Genomic DNA, 17,408 nt, shown 5'->3' with positions numbered 1-17,408 from the left:
CCCAGGAGAGGTATTGCGGGATCCTCCGGTAGTACTACCCATCTTATAGACATAAAACCCGTGGCTCAGAGGCACCGAGTTTCAATGCTCTCCCGGTAAATTTCCATAATGTAAATCCAAGTTCCCTGATTCTGTAGACAAAACCCTGTCCCATTTCCTTCTGCATCAGTGATTAGAAGAGGTGGCTGCAGAGACTGTGGGGACGGACACATCTCCCTTTGCAATTTCTCAACAAAGATTGCTCATCCAAATGCCACTAAGGTTTGGTTTCCTTGCCATCGGCAAGAAGTACAGTAACAATCTAAGTCTTCATGGGTAACGTGGTTACTATTTATTTTATATAAACAAACTTCCAGTTTTGTCATGCTGGAAAGTCTCTCCATATAGTGGGGAAAGCTGGCTTCAGAGCACTTTAATAATAACAGTGTCACCATTTGGAGATCAAGGTGTAATGTCAGAACTGGCATGATCTTGAGGATATGACAGGCTGCTTGCCCAGTGTGACAAACTGCCTTAAAAGTGCTGCTGTTCTGGGGTCTAGATCTTTCTACTCTAAGCCACAGACTTGGCTTTGAATTTTGTGTTTCCCCTGAGAGTCACTGTGAAAGGAAGCCAGCAGTGAACAGGCTCTTAGAAAGTATCCTGTAGCAAGGCACAGTGGGCAGGAATCTAAGCCTGCTAAGTGCAGCACAGGGAGCTCCCTCCACTCCAACAGTCAAGTGCGTCCCCAGTGAGGAAATCAACTAGCTCTGCCCTGTCTTACAAACTACCAAAGCTGGTTAGCATTTCATGTAGGACTCTCAACCAAAGGCTTCTCTTAAAATTTAATGAAAATTTACATATGTCCACTTGAATTCATATTTTGGAGACATGTTTTATTTCAAAAGGTGAATAAATATGACCGTATGGTGATCAATCATCTTGAGAATGTGCTTTGTTTTTATAGAAACTATTATTAGCTTTTTAGTTGAAAATAGATTGGCTCATAGGAATGGAAGCTTTCAAGATGACTTTTAAGTGTTATCGCTGAAATAGAGAGAGGCCATCTACCTTCTGAGGAGGTTGGGCGCATTCAGAGTAATGTAGTCTTAGGTTGTTTGGTCTTAGAAGACAACCTTTCAGAAATTAAGCAGTCTCAGGTGGAAATTATGATACCATCATATTTTAAACCTTGTGATAATATCAAAAGTAGGTACAATAACATACACCGTATGGAAATGATGTTACATGGGTGGTGGTATCTGTGTTCTTCCCAGGCCTACAGAGAGACAATCTGCGGGAGACAAGAAGGCCATTTGGTTCAAATTTCAAAATCTGACACAAGGTTGTTATTTTAAGCATACTTAAGTATAGTGCGATTTGATGAAAAAACTTTTCTTGTGATGATTAACTCAAACACACAGGCCCAGCAAAGCATACATAAATCTCTTAGAGGAACAAAGTAAAGATCAAACGTGACTACATTGAAACTCTCTGTAAAGTTAATGTGATAGTTCCATAATAAAAGTATTATAAACTGATTGAGAAAAACAAGCTTATGATGGTTTGAGGGAGCATCTGCTGCAGTCTCGAGCCACTCAGAAAACACAAGTATCACTAGGCTACAGAGCACATCTGCTCCTAGCCGTGGGGTGGGTAACAGGTCTGACATTCCTTCCCTTGAAGGAACACCAGGGTGCTTAACACCTCGGGTTCCCCTTGTGCTTCTCTGGGAGCACAAAGAACTCCATGTGCTCTACATCAAGAGGAATAAATGTTTCAATAACTCATTAAATAGTAGCAGTCAACTGTAATAACATATTAACGCTGAATTTCTGTCTCTATACACACAGGTGCAGATGTTATAAGAAATGATGGAATTTACTCCAGGTATTTTTCCTCCTTTGCTGTAAGTGGTAGCTATAGCCTGACAGTGCATGTCCATCACTCTCCCAGCACAAGCACACTAGCCCACCCTGTCCCAGGAAACCATGCTATGTATGTACCAGGTTACATAACAAACGGTAAGAACAGCAAGTGTGCATAATACTATTTCATGTATGTGTTGGTGATATGTGTGTGTATGCAATAGGCAGATGGAGATGGACTGGGAGGGGATAAAGGGAGAAGGAGGAAGGGAGGGAGGAGAGAGAGAGAGAGAGAGAGAGAGAGAGGGAGAGAGAGAGAGAGTCAAAGTGGCAGAGGCAGGACCGAGGGAAGTGGAGAGCTGGAGAGAAGAGAGAGGACCAAGAGAGACATGACTTTCCAAGCCACACTCAGGCTTGTGGCTATTGTTCAGAGGTAGTGCATTTGCCTGGCATGCACTAAGATTCCATCCCAAGTAACAGCCCCTGCCACTCCCTCACATACATAATTATACTCTAGCCACTATTAATTGCTTCTTCAACTCTTAATCGTTTGTGGTAGAGAATAACAAAAAGTCGGTATTTCCTATGGTTTGATCCTCTCATTTTTTTTAAATAATTTATTTTGAATCCTGTCTTGTGGTTATTTATTTGTGATAACTCACACACAAAGAGGGAGACAAGTAACAGAGCGAGGTGGGGGCCTAACAGTCCCTTTTAAAGTATGCTGTCTTATCTTATTGTTGCTAGGTAACTGGGGGGGGGGAGTTTAGCCTGAAGGTCAGAAGCTTGGTTAGTCATGCTTTTCTTGTGGGGGCTGTGGGGGGTGGTAACTTAGGCAGAAGCCAGAGTTCCAGGAGCATGAGGGAACGTGAACCATGTCATGTAAGTGAATTATCTCCATTTTGGGGGTTCAGACCTCAGCCCAACTGGAGACCAGCCTGTCTGTCCACAGCCCAATGTCCCACATATTTATATGCCCATAACCTTCAAATTCATAATTTAAAAATTACTAAATCTAGTTTAAATCTTTTAAATCTTAAAACCCATATTTAACTAATTCAATTTTAGGGGAATCACAAACCTTATAACCTAATTTTTGGTCTGACTCCTTGGTTGTCTTCTGTCAAACTGCACCAATTAGAAACTATTTTAGGAACTACTTTTAAAATATTTGTTCTTCATTGTGAGTGTACAGGCTAAGGCAAGTGTGTGGACCTCAGAGGACAGGTTGTCACAACTGGTTCTCTTTCCACCTCACGGCTATAGGAGCCTTTCTTCCACCATTTCACATTCAAATCTATTACCAACTTGTGTCTGTGAATCATGCATTGACCTATTCTTTCCTACCTCCCCCTGAAGTCACCACGGATGGCTGCCACCATCTTCCCTCACAGTGACTACTGGATGGCTCTTTTTAAATGGTTTCCTGCTTAGTGGCATTTGATCCATTTACTAAGGACCCTTCAGAAAGCAAAATGATGAATTTTGTCATTTCCTATTCCTCACAGCACTGGGATTAAAATCTACACTGGTCCCTGAGGTCAGTTATGACCTGCTCTCCTGTCTCATCTCAAGGTGTTCTGCTTTCTGTTTGTAGTGCTGGAGATCAAACCCAGGGCACCCTGCCTTCCAGGCAAGTGTGCTGTACTCCTGAGCTGTAGCTACAGCCACCCACTTTTTAGCTTAGTCTCTCTAACACGCAACTTTTCTGAGCCGAGGTTTTCATGCTAGCTGCTCTCTTTTCCTAGGACGTCTCTTCCTTCATGTCTTACCTGGCCATCTCAGCCCAAAAGAAAACTTGAAAGTTACATCCGCAGTACCACCCTGAATGGTGGGAGCTTGCAGAGCACCCTGCTCTTTATTATTCTGGATTAGTCACACTTTATAAATATCTATTTACTGATATGACTGCCACTTACATCATGATTCATATAAATCTCATGGGGGAGGATTTTGGTCTGATTCATAGCACAGCGACATGACCCGATGAACCAATATGTGTGGAGGGAATAAACGGGCAAATGAACGCATTATTGACTAAGTAAACTCAGAGTTCTAATACTGTCTCAACAATCTGTCAAGACTGCTCAGGAAATTTTTAATTTGCTATTTGACTTTCTCTTTGTGCTCCAGATAATATTCAAATGAATGCTCCCAAAAAATCGGGCCACAGACCCGTGAAGGAGAGGTGGGGCTTCAGTCGAGTGAGCTCGGGAGGCTCCTTCTCCGTGCTGGGAGTCCCAGACGGCCCCCACCCTGACATGTTTCCACCGTGCAAAATTACTGACCTGGAAGCCGTGAAAGTGGAAGACGACGTCGTCCTCTCTTGGACGGCACCTGGGGAAGACTTCGATCAGGGGCAAAGTAGGCTTGCTGATTTGTTTCATAAGTACCTTTCCACAGACAGTATCTTCCCACCCCCCCACCCCCACCCCCGTGTGTGTGTGTGTGTGTGTGTGTGTGTGTAGTCATTTTTTATTGTTTTCCATATCAACATTACAAAAAGCTTCACTAGTTAAAGCAAAAGCTAGAGACAGCTCAATAACACAACATGAATTTTACACAATTACTCATAGGGAGTATGACATCATTATTTTGATTCTTGCTTTCAAAAGAATATCAAGTGCTCTTGGCTCACATTTTAGCATGAGTCTTTACATTGCAACTTGGTATTCAGTGATTTCTCACATGTATATTCCTTGATAGTTTGACTTTTGTGGTTATTTTCATTACTAATCTTCACCAACTAAAAACCTTATACAAATTGATCATACTCTCCTGTGTATATTTTTAATTTCAGCTACAGGCTATGAAATAAGAATGAGCAGAAGCCTACAGAGCATTTGGGATGACTTTGACAATGCCGTCTTGGTGAACTCCTCAGAGCTAGTTCCTCAGCATGCTGGCACCAGGGAGACATTTACATTCTCACCCAAGCTTGTCACCCATGAACTTGATCATGAACTCGCTGAAGATGCACAAGAACCCTACATAGTGTATGTGGCCCTCAGAGCCATGGATAGAAGCTCCCTCAGGTCAGCTGTGTCAAACATTGCCCTGGTATCAATGTCTCTTCCTCCAAACTCTTCTCCTGTAGTGAGCAGAGATGACCTGATCCTGAGAGGAGTTTTAACAACAGTAGGTTTGATAGCAATCCTTTGCCTTATTATGGTTGTAGCACACTGTATTTTTAACAGGAAAAAGAGACCATCAAGAAAAGAGAATGAGACAACATTTCTATGAACAAGCAGGCACCGTATCTTCCTTCTTAGATAGGATGAGCATGGCCTTTACATCCACAAAATAAAATGCGAACAAAATCAAAATAACCTCGACATGGGGACTTTTACATTGTGGATAGATTCCCCCCACCCCCCAAAAAAACCCCACCAACTTTTAACTCATTTTGGGAAAGGGTTAGAAAACAGTGTAAGGTTCCAGTTTTTGAAAAATAATAAAATATATTGCTCAAGGTAATGGCTTGAAAGGCAAGGTAAGAACAAAATCAAATCGAGTCAAGAAAAGCTTGTTTTATTGAAGTTCAGGTTGGGAGAAGTTCTGGGCACAGAAAAGAATGCTGGGTCTGAGTTAGACAGTGTAACCATCTGTATGAAGCAAGCATGTTACTTGTATGAAGCAAGCATGTTACTTTGATGAGTTTCTCGTCTCTGCTTCTCTGTGCAGAGAAGGATACGTGTTTGTAACTGAAAACCAAGCTGCTTCATAGATGAGGCCATACTACAGGGTTCTTTATATCTTGTCCTTTGGTTAAATTCACGGTGGCTCACAAGCCACCACTAATGCTCAGATAGGACTTTTCTCACCGTGAGAGGAGACCTTAGAATGCAATTTTTGTCCTTGTCCCTCGGATACTGATCTGTAGCACAGGTCACCAGAGTTTACTGTTTGTAAGACTTTAGTGCCATTGAAGCAGCTTTCTAAGTTATTGGCTTGGAAATATTGAATGAAAATGGTTACAGCTCCCATGGGGCTTTACAGGTAAAAGACATTATTCTGAAATAATTTTAATATATACACCATATAGTTTTATTCCATCTCAAATAAGAAGTCATGGAAGCGATTGGCAACTTCTGTCCCAGTTTAATAAGAACATGTAATTCTTTTCTTCATCAAGGACACAGAGAAGACAGCAGAGAAAATATGGAAATAAAAACCATCCAATGTTACTTCCTCCTTTTAAAAAATGTTATTTAATAATATTATGTCATTTCTAAATTCAAGAACTTAAAGGTTTATTGAATAAATATGATGTTACAGATGAAGGCTTGGTTTTATAACCAAGATCAATTGAGAATGATTTTGTCACATTGGGGGGACATGGTGTATGGGAAACATTGGACCTGGAAGAAAAAAATTTAAAAATTAAATAAAATGAAAAGAAATGACATGATGCCAGAGAGAGAGAGAGATTTGACAGAGTAGGAAAAAGCAGCCAGGGATTCTCTCTGCCCCTGCTGCCTCCCTGGAATTCTTGTAGCTGTGCATGTCTGCCATTGGCATCAAGTTTCCCAGTGCCTACATCTCCATAGGCTGGGAGCTTGGGGGCCTCTACAGCTCAGGTCCCAGGTGGAGCTGACTCCCTCTTCCTGTGTTGCCAATATACCTGATAACCAGGATTTCGCTTCTCCACAACTTTAAATTGGGGCTGGTGAAATACAGAGATGGGAATCTAAGTAAGGGTTCAAGTTTTTTATGTCTTTTCTTATTTTACAGACAGAATGACAGAGAGTGGGGTGGAATTCAAGGCTCTGTGCTGGAGGGTAACAGAGCTGTATAAATATGGAATCATGTTATCAGCTACCCATTCCCTCTGCTATTTAAGAAGGCATGGAGGCTACCAGGGAATGTTTAACTCTTCCCCCATCCATTAGCAGGAGAGACCCACTTGTAGTATTTGATGCATGCTTGAATCCCAACATTCAGGAGACTATGGTAGGAGGATAGAGAATTGAGGCCAGACTGAACCATATAGCCAGGATCCATCTCAGAAAACTAAAATACAAGACAAAGAAAGAATAAAAGAAGTTCCCCTGCTTTCTTGTTTTTCCCTCCCTTTTTGTGAAAGCAGATTTGACTTCAGTTAGAAATCACTTCGAAGACAGACTTCTAAGTCCTTGACATCAACGACATAAAATCAACACACATACACAGTAGAATGATCTCACCAAGTGGCGAGGATAAATGGTACTCTGTATCATGGGAGAATAAAAGCAGAGGAAACAATGATGACATAGGAAATATAGGGGAACAGTGAATTAGAGATCCCAGCAACCAATAGATCAGAGTTGTGCTAAAATTCCTGTTGATCATTAGTAAATTTTTAAAAAATAGAAACAGAAAATTGGGACAGGGAGACCGAGGAAGCAGGCAGTGTTACTTGCCTGTCAGGTACCATGTGAGTGATGACATCATCACGGAATTGACCTGAGATTATAAGACAAGGGATGAAAATGAGCTAGACACCCAGTTAACTGACGCAGGCAGGGAGATCTGGGAAATGAAAGTAATACAGGCAAACAGGCTAGCAGTAAACACCAGAATGGAAATAAATGCCTATACAGTAGATGGGACTGTGATCTGGAGAGTGAAGACTTCCCACGTTTTGCCCAGTTTTTAGTGCTAGCAAAGAAAGATTAAATTTCAATGAAAGACAGACAAAAGTAGTAGATGACAGCCTTTTATAGACCACAGACAGCACGTATTGAGCGACTGAGAAGGCTAGTAGTGCTGAGCAGGCACCGTCACACCTGCATGCTAATATCAGAAAAATCCACCCCCTCCACCAAGATTCATCTGCTTTTGCTTGTTTGCTGTTAAAATCTACGTATTCTAAGAAGCACCGAACCTGCTCTATCATTTATTCCAAATTTAGATCCAATGGCACTAATAAGTGAAGTTGTTCCTTTTGAACTAATTTTCTTGCTGGCAACGATTAAAGCTGTAGACAAAATATGAAACAAGATTTGAAAAGACACAGGACCCTAATGTAAGCAGTAGAACCAGCTGCTACTCAGAGAAACCCTATCTCAAAACAAACAAACAAACAAAAAGCCAAAAGAAAAAACGATAAAGAAAGGGACTGGAGAGATGGCTCAGTGGTTATGAGCACTGACTGCTCTTCCAGAGGTCCTGAGTTCAATTCCCAGCAACCACATGGTGGCTCACAACCATCTGATGCCCTCTTCTGGTGTGTCTGAAGACAGCTACAAAATACTCATATAAATAAAATAAAAATTTAAAAAAGATAAAGAAAGAATAAAAGATATTAGCAAATATAAAGATCTCCCATGATTATTGATCCACAAGATTTGCATAGCAAAAATGGACACTCTACCAAAAGCAATCTACAGTTTCAATGCAATCCCCATCAAAGTCCCAACGCAATCCTTCACAGATCTCAAAGGGACAATTCTGAGCTTCACATGGAAACACATCACACACACACACACACACACACACCACCACCACCACCACCACCACCACCAATAACAACAACAAGACAAAAGCAGAATAGCTAAAGCAATCTGGAACAATAAAGAGCTGTAGGAGGTCTCACCATTTCTGATTTCAAGTTGTTCTATAGAGTTATAGTAGTAAAAACAGAGACATTTATCAATGGAATCAAATTGAAGACCTGGACATAAATCCACACCTAGGGACATCTTATTTTGCTAAAGAAGCCAGAAATCACACTGGGGGAAAAACTGGCATTTTAAAAAAATGTTGTTGGTCAAACTGGATGTCTGCATGTATAAGAATGTAAATAAATCCATACCCATCATCCTGCAAAAAACTCAAGTCCTAATGAATCAAAGACCTCAACATAAAGCCAGATAAACTGAACGTGATAAAAACGTGATAAAAAAGAAAGTGGGGAGTAGCTTTGAACGTATTGGCACAGGAGATGACTTTCTGAACAGAACACTGATAACACAGGCACTATGACCAACAATTAATAAATGGGATCTAATGAAACTGAAAATCTTCTGTAAGGCAAAGAGCATCATTTAGAGAAAGCTGAAGCCTACAAAATAGGATTTTTTTTTAAACCAAATCTACATCCAATAGAAAATTAATATCTAAAACAAATAAAGAACTCAAGAAACTACATATCAAAAAATTCCAATTTAAAAACAGAGTGCAAGTCAAAACAGAATTGTCAATAGAGGAAATGCAAATGGCTGGGAAACAGTGACAGAAATGTCCAGCATTCTTAGCCTTTAGGGAAACTCAAGTGAAAACTATCTTGAGATTCCATCTTATACCTGTCAGAACGGCTAAGAGAAGTAGCAGCTCACCCTGGCATGGATATGGAATAAGGGACATACTCATCTCCTACTGGTGGGAGTGCAAACTTGTACAGCCACTATGGAAATCAGTATGACAGCTCCTCAGAAAGATAAGAATCAATCTACCTCAAGATCTAGCTATACTGTACTGCCAGGGAAGTGTTAGTAAACCTCAAGAAACAGACAAGAGTCAACTCATGCAAATCACAACAGGGTCTTTATTTGAGCTAGCTCGGGCCCCTCAGCCCACTGCTGACATGCAGAAGAGTTGGTGGAAAGGAGCCCTGAACATCTATTGGGGTAAGGCTTTATAAAAAGCAACAAGCAGGGTGTGGTGAGCATTTCTGGCCTGGCAAGAATCAGCTTAGAAAGCTACTATGACTTTTAGCATAATTGGCTGCTGTGGGGAGTCAACCCATAAACTTAACTTCTGCTACCCTCTGCATTGGTGGTCATTAGTTAGGGAGTGGGCTTGTTGGGAATTAACTCGGAAACCCTGAATTTGTTGGGGAAGTTAACCTGGAGATGCTGGTCTCATTGGAGGTTAGCCTAGAAACTGGAGCTAGGCTCAGGTTTTGTTGAGGGGTAGCAGGGAAACTAATGCTAGCTACTGGCCTGTTTGTTTACCTGAGCTCAAGTTCTCTAAAATGGAATCTGAACTTAAATATTTGGTCTCTCATACTACTCTTGGGCATACACCCAAAGGATGCTTCATCTTACCACAGAGATGTTTGCCAACCACACTCATTGCTATTCTATTCATAAAAGCCAGAAATTGGAAACAACCTAGAAGAAATTGGAAACAACAGAAGAATGAACAAAGAAAATGTGATACATTTATACAATGGAATATTGCTTGACTGTTTTTTTTTTTTAAATGGCATCATGAAATTTCAGGCAAATGGATAGAACTAGAGAAAAAATCATTCTGAGTGATTTAATCCAGACCCAGAAAGATAAATACTGTGTGTGTTCACTTACATATGGATATTAGTATTTGATAACCAAGCTACAGTTTGTAACTCCAGACAGGTTAGCTATAGAAGAAAGGATGTCCCTGAGAGAGGAAATAGGACAGATTTTCTGGGTGGAGTGGAATCCAGGAGAGGATGGGATAGGAGGATTAGGTGGGGAGCAGAATAGAAGATGAGGTTGGATGAGGAAACTGAGGAGAGACAACTAAATTTGAGGGGTATTTGAAGGGTGCTATGAAAACCTAGTGCAATGAAAACTTCCTAAAATGTACAAAGATGGTCCAAAGGAAGGAGACAGAGTCCTAATTGGTTATGTCTTGTCACCAAATGAAGCTTCCAATACCAGGACTGGGTTATATCCAATTGAGTTGTTGGCAGAAGGGATCCCATGGAAATTCCCAAACAACCCGAGCTCTTGCCAAGACAATATGTTGCTCCCCACAAAATGGCAGCAGGGTGCCATTGCTGAAGACAACACCCACACAATTCATGGAACGTGGAAAAATCTAGCTGGTGCCTACATCAAACCTTCATCCCTACATTCTAGTGTCTTAGATGCAGGAAGATACTCTGCAGGCTACCAAAATAGAAACGGAAACACCAACCCAGTCATATATCCTATGATCTACAGTGCTGTCATGCCTGAAAAATATGCTAGGGCATAAAACTTGTGGGATTAACCAACCAACATTTGGTTTGACATAAGGGCCACTCCACATGATAGAACCCATACCCAACATTATCTTGCTGACCAAGAACCAGAGATTAGATAGTCTAGAGACTTAGGGTAAAACCAAATACCTCCCCCCTTTTTTGAAAAGCTGTACTAATAATGACTCCCAGTGATATTTTGTTATATTCATATACCAGTGCCTTATCAGCCATCATCAGAGAAGCTTCTTCTGACAGCAAGCAGATGGGGACAAACACAGAGACCCACAGCAAAAGTGAGGGGGAGGGGGACATAGAACACACAGCTCTCAATGGTGTGTCTCCACCAAATCTGTTTCCTCAGAGCTCAGTGAACCCCGTGGAAGAGGAGGCAGAAAATGTAAGAGCCACAAGGAAAACACCACCCCCTAAATCAACTGAGCAAAGCTCATATGAATTCACAGAGAGCACAGGGCCCGCACAGCTTTGCACCAGGCTTTCCACATATAGAATAGGACTTCCAGCTTTGTGTTTTATGATACCCCTGAGTATGACAACCATAGGGTGTCTGATTCTTGTGCCTTCGCTTGGGCTTTTTCCTTTCTGTTGGTTTGCTTTGTACAGATTCAATGTGATGGTTTTTGTTTTATCTTATATTTTATTTTTATGTTTGGTCATTCTCATTTAGAAGTCTGTTCTTTTCTGATGAGAGACAGAAAGGGAGTAGATACAGATGAGAGTGGGGGTGCGGAAGGACTGGAAGGAGCAGAGAAAAGGGAAACTGTGGTCAGAATTTATTAAATGAGAAAAAAATCTATTTTCAATAAAAGGGGAAATGATATAGATAGATAGATAGATAGATAGATAGATAGATAGATAGATAGATAGATAGATAGATACATAGATACATAGATACATAGATACATAGATACATAGATACATAGATAGATATATAGATAGATATAGGTAGATGGCAGATAGATAGATAGATAGATAGATAGATAGATAGATAGATAGATAGATAGATAGATAGTGTACAGGCATGTGGAGGAATATAAACATAGAAACATCCCTGTGTTAGAGATGATCTCAAATACTTCTAAATGTTCACAATACAAACTCGTGTATCTGAGTCTGTGTGTGTATATAGTATATTGATGCCTCTGTAAATTAATGTGGATATTGTTGACACTAATGATGACTTAAGTAATTAAAATCTCAAAAAACGAAGGAAGGAAGGAAGGAAGGAAGGAAGGAAGGACTGCATAAATTATCTTCCACAATCAAATAATGAGGAAATAGGAAATCTGAACAGACTAATAGTAAACAAAGAAATTGAGTCAATAATTTAAAAAAGTCGCATCAAAGAAAGGTATAATACTGGATGATTTTTTTCCTTTTTTAATTCTACTCCCAAACATAAAGACTCCATATTCCCTTTCTCTCCAACTATTTCAAAATTACATTCCCAAATTCTATACAAATAAAGAATCCATGCTAGTTTTTCTCTAGGTTTTCAAAAATTAAACAGAATATATATTTCCAAACACATTTATGAGATGGGTACTTCTGAGGGATACAAACCAGAAAACACACAGCAGAGAAGAAATCTACAGGCCAATACCTTTAAAGCTTATAGACACAACATTCCTTAATAAAAAAATTAGCAAATTAATTCAACACATAAGAAGATCATTCACTATGATTCAGTTAGGATTACAAGAAGAATATGAAAATCTATCAACATGACCAAATCAATAAACGTGATCAATTATACTAAGTAAGGGTAAAGCAAATGATCACCTCAAGAATGCATAAAAGGGGTGTGTGATAAAACTCTTCCTCCATAGCAAAATATCTCAACTAATTAAACACAGAATGTATTTTAATATAATAAAAGCCACACATGACAAATACACAGCTTCATTATATTGAAGCAGTTGAAGGCTTAGTCTTCTGTCTGAAAAGATAAAGTTTTCCACATTTATCCCTTCTATTCAACATAATTCATCAAATAGTAGCCAGAACATACACTAGCTTTTTTCTTGCTATCCCAATACATAGTATACAAGAACTATTTTCATAGTGCTATGCTACATGAGGCCTAACAAGTCTAGTAAAAGGCAAACCTGTTTCCATTTTTAAATAAGAGACCAAGTAGTTGTAACCAACTAATGAACTGACATGATGGTGGATTACCTTGGGGTAAGGAGGTAGTGGCCTGTTGTTCTCTAGCTATCAATCTACAGCTAGCTCAGCCAGCAATAATATCAGAGACCTGAGAATATACATTATAATGTTAATGGCCTATGTACCAATTAAAATGACAGAGACTAGTCCATATTTCATTCCCTAGACAATTGCCCCAGGTTCCTGTGGTCTCCATGGCATCATGGGGAGAGGCAGTCCTTGGTCATCAAGCCCAAAAGATGAGAGGCTTATTCTGTGGAGGAGGAACATGGGAGAGATAGACCTCACCTTCTCCTAGGCAAAGTGGGGCAATTAACTCTCTGCTGTCCTGTTTGTCCACACTTCAGGCTGGGCTCCAGCAGCAGGGGAAGTATTAGGGCAGTCATTTCCAGAGGTTAGCACACCATAATCCAGGAGGAGTCCTTTGTGCTTGTGCCCATTATCTTTTTGGAGAGCTTGGGAGATCCCTGTTAGGATTTGGGAGTCTCTGTCTGTTGTGGTATGTTTAAACATCTTACATGCCATATTCAGCAGATCTCTGTCAGGTTTGAGGGCTTGTCACTACCAAGCATATCTGAGTCAAACAATTTTTATCTGTTTTTAGTTATTTGCTTTAAACTATACCTTGCAAACATAAAACAGAAGACTAAATGAGGCTTAATCCTATAATTAACTATATTGGATATAGTTCTGAACATATAAGGTGGCTATTAACTTACAGAATTTTTTATTATCCTTAATAGTTTATAATAATTTAATAGCTTTCATAAGACTAGGAATTTATGTTTTAACCATCTTATGTTGAAATTTAAAGTGACAATTTTAAATTAGAGTTTCCTCCGTGTCAAAATGAAACATTTTAATCCTCAAACATAGTCCATAACTAGACTGAGAACTTTTCTGAACTTTATATGGTATATTACTATAGAACATAATAGTTTACCATATGATTTTGTTTACAAAACTCTACGCTTCTTTTTAGCTAAGCACTAGAAGAATGTTTAAACAAGGAAAAACAAGGTTAAACATATTTTAAAGCAGTGGTTTTTTTTTTAAACCTTCTTAATGTTGTAAACCTACAAATTTTTAAAAGAAGTTTAAAAGCTCTCATTGTGTTTTTGTAATATTAAAGTACAGTACTTTTTTTTTTTAAAAGAGAGCACAACCATAATTTTTAGGAGGCAAAATAGAGTTCTAATAACTGAGTAAACAAGTTAATGTCTCTAAAATTAACACTGACTGGGTTACTATCATTTTACAAGGCTTGGCTGTCAGCAAGGTACATTCTTGTATATGAAGGCAGGGGATGCAGTTTTAATATCTCATAAACACACATTGTTTAAAAAATCTTATCTTTTATTAACCTTAAAAACAAGGGTTTTTAAGACAAGACAGGGATCATATAAAAACCTTATCCCAATTTAAAAGTATCTTTGGAGACCTGTTTCCTTGGTCAGCTCATGCCACGTGTTGCTGCCCTTAGTCAAGATTGTGGTGAAGCCATGACTTCCATCTTCTTCCGCCCTAGCAAAGATGGCAGCCAGCCATGTGTTGTTTATATCCCAGGAAGAAATCATGTTACATGGTCTAAGATTATTAAGCACAAACTTTCAATTACTAACCTAGAGTTATGAGTCTTAAGTTAACATTTTGTTATAGATATTATGGATTTTTAACCATATTCAATATTTTATAAGTTCAATAATCCTGTTTTCAACCTTGGACTTTAAAAACATGCTTGGGTCTACACAGGGAATGAAGGTGGATGTGAAATCAGAGACTGGTGAGCTCTGAGAGAATCTTCCTGTGTATGTTTAGGAAACTGAAGCATACAAATCAGACATGAAGGCAGAAAAGAAATAAAAGAGTTAGGGGCACAGGTCACAAAGTAAACAATAACACTGAGGCCCTCAGAACCTGCACACATATGCAGGAAGGAGACTCCAGTTTGTCCCTAGGAACCAAATTAAATTCCTCCTCCATTAATCTTTCATCGTCTTAGGTTGGAATGCTCTTATCAGCGAGATGTTTCCTGGGTTGGGTGGAGAGGGACCCAGATGGTAGCTAATTTTATTTCACTCTTCCAGCTACAGTCTGTTGTGTCTTATCAAGACTACTTTGGGAGAACAATTGACCCACAAGCGCAGAACCTAACAAGGTAGTCAGTATAGTGGGAAGTCACTTTTTGTCTTCCTGGTTTTGTGAAGCAGCTGGAATATGAACAAACAAAATTCCAAAAGTAATAATGTGTAAATTGACATAAGCATAATTCTCCCTGGGAATAAGAGCATGAAGAAGATGATGGATAAGGAAATGGGGTGTCGAAATAGAGAAACACAGTATAGAGCATCAATAAAGAAAACATGATTATCAGTCTTATCTTAACATGTTAGGATTTCAAAATGGTCTCCAATCCAGTACTTTTTACTCATACTTTGTTTCAATTATTAAAAGGATATTTATTATAAATACTTCAAATAAATAAATAAGATGTAACAAAGTAAATATTAAATAAGAGTATTTACTTTATTAATAGACATTTGGTTCTAAAAAAAAAGACTTTGTGAGACATCCTTATACATACGCTTTTATAACTTTAGGTGAATTTGTCTCTCATATATGAAAAGTTGTTAACCGAGTGTGTTTATAAGCTACACACAGAGAAGTGGAATAGCTATGTTAAAATGACACACTTAAGTTTTGATGACCAGTACCCTTTGAAACTGAAAGATCCTGACAAAATATAAGAGGTCACAGAAGCCCTGAAATTGGCAAAATAGATTTTACTGTTAGCAGAACTAGCTTCACTGATGTAGATAAATAGAGGTACACAATGCTCTGGCCGCTCCTTGAACCCGTGTGTCTGCCAGTGTTCTGACCGTTCCTTGAACCCAGGTGTGTGCCCACTGCTGCACCTCACTGCCAGGTGTTTGTGATATTGGTTGCTGGGAAAGAGTCAGAAAATCTCCCCAGCAACCACAGTCAGGGCCAATCTGGAGTTGCTATACCTGCACCAGACTCTTTCCTTGTACCCCTCCCATACCCATTTCTTGAGAATAGAGATCTGAAAATCCCCTACTCCCCCCTTCTCCTTTCTCCCCTGAGGGCCTATAAAAACTGGGACCTCTTTCCCTTCGAGGTCGACTCCTCTATCCCACCCCTGTGTGGGATATGAGTGGTCCCCAGAGGTCTGGCTTTCCCCGAATAAAGCCTCATGTGGTTTGCATCAAGCTTGGTCTCTCGTAAGGTCTTGGGGGGTCTGCTATTATCCAGAGACCTGAGCAAGGGGCTCTTCTCGGGGTCTTTCAAAATATTTGCATGCTTTCCCCATTGTTAATATATTGGTGCCTTCTTCTGAGAAATTAATTGGCATTATCAAGAAATACTGAAATGAGGGAGGTGGAAGCAGGGGTCAAATCAGGGCTTTGTGTGACAAAGAGCATTGAAATTAACTCTTTTTTTTTTCTTTTGGTTTTTCGAGACAGGGTTTCTCTGTGTAGCCCTGGCTGTCCTGGAACTCACATTGTAGACCAGGCTGGCCTTTAACTCAGAAATCCTCCTGCCTCTGCCTCCCAAGTGCTGGGTTTAAAGGCGTGTGACACCACACCTGGCTCCCGAATTAACTAAAGAGTTACATTGATATCTTTCTGTAAATCCATGGGTTTTCTTTCTTTCTTTCTTTCTTTCTTTCTTTCTTTCTTTCTTTCTTTCTTTCTTTCTTTTTGGTTTTTTCCAGTCAGAGTTTCTCTGTCTAGCTCTGGCTGTCCTGGAACTCACTTTGTAGACCAGGCTGGCCTCAAACTCAGAAATCCGCCTGCCTCTGCCTCTCGAGTGCTGGGATTAAAGGCATACGCAACCACGCCCGGCTGTATTCTTTCTTAATAGTGTCTGATATGAATTCCTAGCTTCAACCTGTTGGCTACTTTGATGTCTACTTTTCCAAAACCAAGTAATGGCTAAATAGAAGAAAATGAATGGTATAAAGATAATTTTTATTGAATTAGTTAAAGGTGCCAGGCATTGTGCTAGATATGCTATATTGGTTTGATTTTAAATCTTAAGTATTAAAAACAACAATGTAGCATATATATACTATAAAAGGTCATGATGGAAATAGAGTTATTGGAAATAAAAAAGATATATTGTGGAGATAATTATGTAATGTTATTAAGTTTGTATACAACAAATAACATAGCTTGAAATAGATTTAAAACAAAACCTCAAATAAAGGAGAAAGAGAGGGAATCTTTGATTATAAGTTGGTTTTTATTTTTCAATACTTCTCTCCCAGTAACTAAAATAACAAGACAACATGCCAGGCAGTGGTGGTGCATGCCTTTAATCCTAGCACTTGGGAAGCAGAGGCAGGCAGATTTCTGAGTTTGAGGCCAGCCTGGTCTACAGAGTGAGTTCCAGGACAGCCAGGGCTACACAGA

At 39.5% G+C, this 17,408-nt stretch overlaps 1 protein-coding gene across 2 annotated transcripts in view; it reads left to right on the top strand.

Annotated features, from left to right (window-relative positions):
• The window catches only part of Clca2 (chloride channel accessory 2), a 29,441-nt gene extending 23,314 nt beyond the window's left edge, over positions 1–6,127 (top strand). The window contains exons 12-14 of one of the 2 annotated variants that reach the window (XM_021158758.1): positions 1,833–2,003; positions 3,981–4,211; positions 4,648–6,127. In XM_021158758.1, coding sequence (XP_021014417.1) covers positions 1,833–2,003; positions 3,981–4,211; positions 4,648–5,090 — 845 coding nt within the window. In that variant the 3' untranslated portion in view covers positions 5,091–6,127. Of the gene's footprint in view, positions 1–1,832; positions 2,004–3,980; positions 4,212–4,647 lie in introns of those variants that run through there. The other variant, XM_021158759.2, reaches the window with a different exon arrangement.
• The last annotated feature ends 11,281 nt before the right edge of the window (positions 6,128–17,408 follow it).

The sequence above is a fragment of the Mus caroli genome, chromosome 3 (genome assembly GCF_900094665.2).
Source record: "Mus caroli chromosome 3, CAROLI_EIJ_v1.1, whole genome shotgun sequence".
NCBI classification, from domain to species: domain Eukaryota; kingdom Metazoa; phylum Chordata; class Mammalia; order Rodentia; family Muridae; genus Mus; species Mus caroli.
Note: the sequence above shows the minus strand (reverse complement) of the source record. Positions and strands in the feature narration are given on the sequence as shown.